Below are 6,000 nucleotides of genomic sequence, written 5' to 3'. Positions count from 1 at the left end.
GCGTGATTCTTTTGGCCGGAGTATTTGCATGAGGAGTGAATGTTTTTTTTTTTTGGTTTTAATTTTTTCCAAAAATGAGTCATCCTGGATTTGCAGCAATCCTCAAAAAAATTGAAACAGAAAAAGAAAAGTTTGATGCAATAAGTAAAGAAGTGTGGAGAAATCCTGAGCTTCGTTTTGAGGAAAGACATGCTCATAATTTGTTAGCGGATGCTCTAGAGCAAGAAGGATTCAAAGTCCAACGGCATTATATTCTTCCCACAGCATTTAGGGCTGAATATCCACCGGACAGAAGTTCGGGTTAGTAAAAGTGAAACTAAGTTTTAGTAAATATATAGACTGCACCGGTAATGAGTCCATTCTATTAAAATTCAAGTTCAAGATTTCGTAAGACTTGTTGGAAATCAATTTTATTTTGCACGAGAATTCCACGTGTGAACATATTAATTAATCTGATTGTTTTAATTTACCAGTATTTTGTCTGGCTTCATGAAGCCTTAGTTGTTGGTATAATTATTAAAATTTGGTATGTATGTATGTATGTATTTTCTTCAGTTTTTTGTAGATTAGCAGTTTCTTTTATATTTGTTTTTGTATAGTTTCTCATATTTAATTATGACACTGTCATTGACAGAATAGTTGACTTTTCTTGTGCAGCACTGCTTTTTAACCACTAAGCCAGTGCCACAGATTTGCAATTAGATTTACATTAGAACTTTGAACTGACCATTTCATAACTTGAGCGGCTTGAGCTTTTTCTCCTTTAATTACCTCTTACTCTTAGTTGACTTATTTTGTTATCACAATTTACAGGGCAGTATACTTTGGGTCATTATTCTTGTAGAATTCAGATCTAGTGCCAATTAAACGTTGAATGATGAACTGGTGTGTTGAAATACTGCTTCCTCTTCATATCATTATCAGAAAACAGGTAATTAAGTGATCTCCATTATTACAGCCCATCCACTGCATCTTACTGTTTCACTTTTATATAAATGCATTAGTTTTGACCACTTTAGTGGAGCTGTGGATGAATAGCCACTAAGAATTTGAGTCTGGTGAATGGTAATTTGAAGTTGGCATTTTAGCAACAAAGTGTAGCTCATCTACTTCTTCTAAAGTTGTAAAATTGTTATCATTAAAACTTGCATTAATGTATTAAGCTCACTCAATCCACCTGAAATAATGTGTGGATTAATATGCAGTTATGTCATGTTGATAATGAGGATGTCAGAGCCCTCAACGTGATTTTGTGAGGAGATAGGCATGGGTATATCATGCATTTTGCATTGTGGGGTTGTTTACAAATAGGAAGGGGATTTGAGGGAGTGCTGGAAACTCTCGCAGTTATGTTTAGGGTATAGTTCTGGAAACTTAAATCTATTAAATCATTCTCATTATTTCAACTTACAACAAGTTTGCATTAGAAAATAAATCATGTGAAACTTTTCTTATAAATTAGAAGAAGAAAACAGTAAGTAAATAAAATTTATTAGGGAGTTTTTATCATGTGAAATATTGACAGAATTCAACACTTATGATACCCACATGTAACTTAATTAGAACTTAAATATAAAAATATCAATTCTTTGCACATGAAGCCTTGCATTAAGAATAAGTTTGAACTTGCATATTTTGAAACTCTTGGCCATACAGATTTCAAATCTTGCAAACACTTAACCATCCTGCAAAAATAGAAAATATCTTAAGTTCATACACCACTATCTTATTATTAAAGAAATTCTAAAAGTATTATGCTATAAAAATAGATGTTTTATACACAGTATTATTAGGAATAAGTTTTAAGCCTTTATGGCCAGAAATTATAAAATCACAATGGTAGTGGAATGTCCAAGATATTTGGGACACAGACTCCAAACCTGTTGGAAATATGAAGAATCAGGATTTCCCACTTAAACTTCTGTAAAGTGTTGAAATCCATTAATGCCAATAGCAACTAATTCCAAAATCAGGTTGTGTCTAGTAAGTGTTAGAAGTGGTGATGATGTATAATGAATATATGTAGGAGGTACCACAATAGTCAAACAAAGATGTAGTACTATGACTTGCTATGCTGATTGTAGAGATTGACTAGTGAAGGTCCTAGTTTACTTTTATGATCATTATAAGTGAAATACGAGTCTTTAAAAGGCAATTTAAAATTGTAAATCTGTGTCAAAATTTTATTTAAAGAAAAGAATGAAAATTTGTTTAGGGTTACCACACTAAAATAGGGGCAGTCACAAACTGAAAACAAAAACTTTTTTCAGGTTTATGGACATATGGGATTAAAGCATGGATACCTTGGGGATTTCCATCCATTCCATTTTATGGTGACCAAAAGAAAATTCTGAGCATAAAATATGTTGAGACATTCACTAACAGAGACATTAAAAGCTTCTACTATATTAAATAATTTGTTACCAGGAATTTCAGTGTAATTCCTATTGTCACTTCTCCCCAAATGTAGCTTCATTTCAGAAATTCCAATTATATTTGTCTTCCATTTCAACTAGTTTTGAACTCATCCATTTTCTTCCTAATACTTCTAATATTGAAGAACATAATTAAACTTATTCTTAAATATACTATGTTAATCTATAAATCTCACTAGCATATTTGTGAATGAGGGAGCTAGGTAACCTTAGAATATTTAAACAAATTAATAGGACAGATATGGCAAGAAGGAATTAAGAAAAATATTTTTAGAGCTTTTTCAAACAACCTGAAAACTATCCCACATGTCCAATGAGTCCATCTGTTGCTGTAAACATGTCTGATAATCTCTTAATTCAAACCTACAGACTTATCTTTGAAATACTGAAGTTCTTTTTTTTTTTTTATTGAGTTGTTCTTATGCTGTCAGTAGTCATATGACCAGGTTATGAAGCTCTTAATACCAAACAGAGCATACATCAATGTATCCAGAAATCTTTACTTTCCCATTTTCCATGTGACTTGTATGTCAAGGGAACATATACAAGTCCTGCTTTCCTGCCATAAACCAGATTTTCTATTGCTGATAACTTCTCAATGCATTCTGATACTAATGATTCTACAAATATTGCAAATTTTATTACTGCTGTAGAGGCCCTACTCGCACACTGTGTCTCTAGCTAGCAGGGAGACTGATCAGCTGTATTATCAGCCCTCAATAATCAGTAATGTATTTGTGCTGTTAATATTGATTTGTCTGCTGGAGACCCTTATTGGGTTCATGATCATGTTGTGGTACATCCACCTTTTGTTTTTTTGCAGTGATGTACAAAAGGAAGCTTTTGCTGGCCTTATTTTTGGTTTTTTCTTTGGTTTGTCATATTTTAAATCTTGAACCAATTTCTGTTACACAGGAGAGTTCTAGTGTTAATGTTACATAATTCAGTTTATGAATCATTATTTATACCTTCTTTTGCTATTCAGGTTACTTTTGTAAATCAGCAAATGTCAATAGCCTCCATATTTCTCACATTTTTCCTGAGAGGGTGGGGAGGGGGCTTTTATTGGGGTCATCTTCTACTGCTGGTCTTTCCTCTCAAGTTCTTGGCCACCAAATATCAAGCTGTAGTTGATCTCACAATAATCATTAGAATGATTTAAACACTTTACTATTAGTGTCTAGCATGTTCAAAACTAATGGCTGTACAAACTGTTTTAAAATTTTTTTACTATACATGATATACAAATGAGATTAATTCAATTTATCTTGAAAGGCTTTTGGAACAAAAGAGAGAAATATGCCTTTATGCCACATCAAGTGTCACCAACCTCCACAATAATCATTAAAGGCATATTTAAAAATGCTAAGTCATTGAAAAAATTACTATTGACATAAGCTTCGCAGTCTGAATAATTTCAGAACTTATACCATTTATGACTATCTGTCAAAGGATAACACAAATCACTTTGAACTCAGAACATTAAAAATGTCATTGAGAGAATAGATGTGAACTAGATTTGTGAAAATATAAAGCAATTAAAATTTCACCTTGGGTATTTTATTAAATCATCCCTTTAAAGTAGCAGAGAGTAACAGAATCAAATATTAAAACAGTATCATAGAGAAAGCATTAATTTCTAAGTCAACTTTAGTTGAAGATCAAGGTATTAGAAGTGACATGTAGTTTACAGCAGGAAATGAGACTTATTCTAAGATTCTCACAGTGGACTTTCTGACATTAATGACTGGTTAAACAGGTAATAAAAAGGTTGCTGTGACCGTGAAATTAATTTTCATTTATATACTAGTTCAAAGTGACAATCTAATCCGTTAGTATGGTGGAGAGTGAACAAAGAGATATTTCCAATACAAAACTCAAAGTTAGACAAAGTCCTCAGAAGCATTTTTCTCCGGGATTTTGTACTTTGATACCCAATTACAAATTTAGGGTTCAACTAAAGTATTCTTAGTTCTGTAGTTCAAATTATCCAATAATGTATTTCACTAATATTAAAATAAGGACAGTTAATTTACTATTATCAAGTACTAATTAAGATGGAATATCAAAACATCCAGCTTTGAGGGAAGTTAAAAAAGCATTTGAACACCCCTCTTCTCCCTCCTGCAAGCAAAAAAAAAAGTTTCCAATGCCAACTACAACAGTCAAGAAGTATACCTAGAGTTACACTATAATAGGTTTACTGTGATATTTAATGCCAAAAGTGTAGAACCTTAAAAACAAACTGTAATAGTGTAATGATTTCTATAACATATTACTGAAATAAGCATGTCAAATTTACCTGCTATCTTTTCTCCAGCAGATATTTATAGCATACACAGGAGAACAAGACCATAGATTATTCATCTTTCTTGAGCCATCTGTACATTTGAATCCAATGATTATGGATTTTTTCAAACTGTTTGGATTTTATTAGTTCTCTCTTTTGGGGGATTTGGCATTTAATTTGGTTGTTTGTTTCCTGTGTCTATGTCATGTTTTTGATCCTTTTCATATTTTATCTTTAACATCTGATCTAGTTTATCATCTAAGTACTTACAGATTTAAAGAGCTTTAAAAAAAGCAAAGATAAATTTAAAAGTTCAATTCATTTTACAGAAAGGCAAGTTCAAGTAGCTGTTTTGTGTGAATATGATGCACTTCCTGCTATTGGGCATGCTTGTGGCCACAATTTGATAGCCGAGTCCAGCTTAGCAGCAGGATTTGCAATTAAAGCTGCATTGGAAACAGATCCCAGCATTAAAGGCAAGGTAAGGTTCACTTCTACAAATATATAATTTTTATTAGTGATCCAACATAGTTATTCATTTCAAAGTAGAAAAACATGTTATTTCAATAAGCATTTTTTTTTTATATTGAAATTAACAAGTTTTGTTGTGTACAGATACTTGTTTATTCATTTGTTTTAAAAAAGTATAATTGTGGTTTTGATTGGTCCTGGTATGATCTAGAGGTTAGGGGCTTGATTCGCAATCTAAGGGTAATGAGTTTGATTCCCAATTGCTGAATATGCTTGTTCTATATGGTCACCATCATTGTTGCTATCATTGTTATCATCATGAAACACTTCATTACCACATAGTCTCTCACTGCTTGCACACAGGCACTCATTAATATAGGGCAATTCCTGCTGAGAGCAGCTACAGTTATTGATGCATGGCTCACTCCCACAACATGAACAAACGAGATCATCGAACATCTCAACTGCTGTCAGACCATCAAAGAATTTGAGGTGAAGCACTTCTTCATATCTGTACCATCCATGACCTTCCGGTGAAGTAATACACGGATTTTCTAGATGGGTTGTCATCCACACTTGCCATTGATGAACAGATCTTTTGACATGCTCAAAGAATGCTGGTTCTGATGGTGGCAACTTATGTACTGGCACATTATTTGTTGTGAGTTTCTCTCGTAGATCATTCAGGTTGGTGTGTGCCTCGTCATATCTCCTTTGGGGATCATACATGATGCTGACTAACTGCCTTGAAACCATAACAGCAGTCTGGATGTCATTGGTAGCTCTTTTTTCAAGGATCAGATG

General features: G+C 32.9%; 1 protein-coding gene across 2 annotated transcripts in view; it reads left to right on the top strand.

Annotated features, from left to right (window-relative positions):
* LOC106469305 (peptidase M20 domain-containing protein 2-like) overlaps nt 1-6,000 on the top strand; it is a 27,311-nt gene continuing 21,311 nt past the window's right edge. For both annotated transcript variants that reach the window (XM_013929794.2, XM_013929795.2), the window contains exons 1-2: nt 1-300; nt 5,055-5,206. In XM_013929794.2, coding sequence (XP_013785248.1) covers nt 75-300; nt 5,055-5,206 — 378 coding nt within the window. In that variant the 5' untranslated portion in view covers nt 1-74. The remainder of the gene's footprint in view (nt 301-5,054; nt 5,207-6,000) is intronic.

This window comes from Limulus polyphemus, unplaced genomic scaffold (genome assembly GCF_000517525.1).
Source record: "Limulus polyphemus unplaced genomic scaffold, Limulus_polyphemus-2.1.2 Scaffold3412, whole genome shotgun sequence".
Lineage (NCBI taxonomy): Eukaryota > Metazoa > Arthropoda > Merostomata > Xiphosura > Limulidae > Limulus > Limulus polyphemus.
The sequence above is the reverse complement of the archived record's forward strand: the minus strand, read 5'-3'. Positions and strand labels throughout refer to the sequence as shown.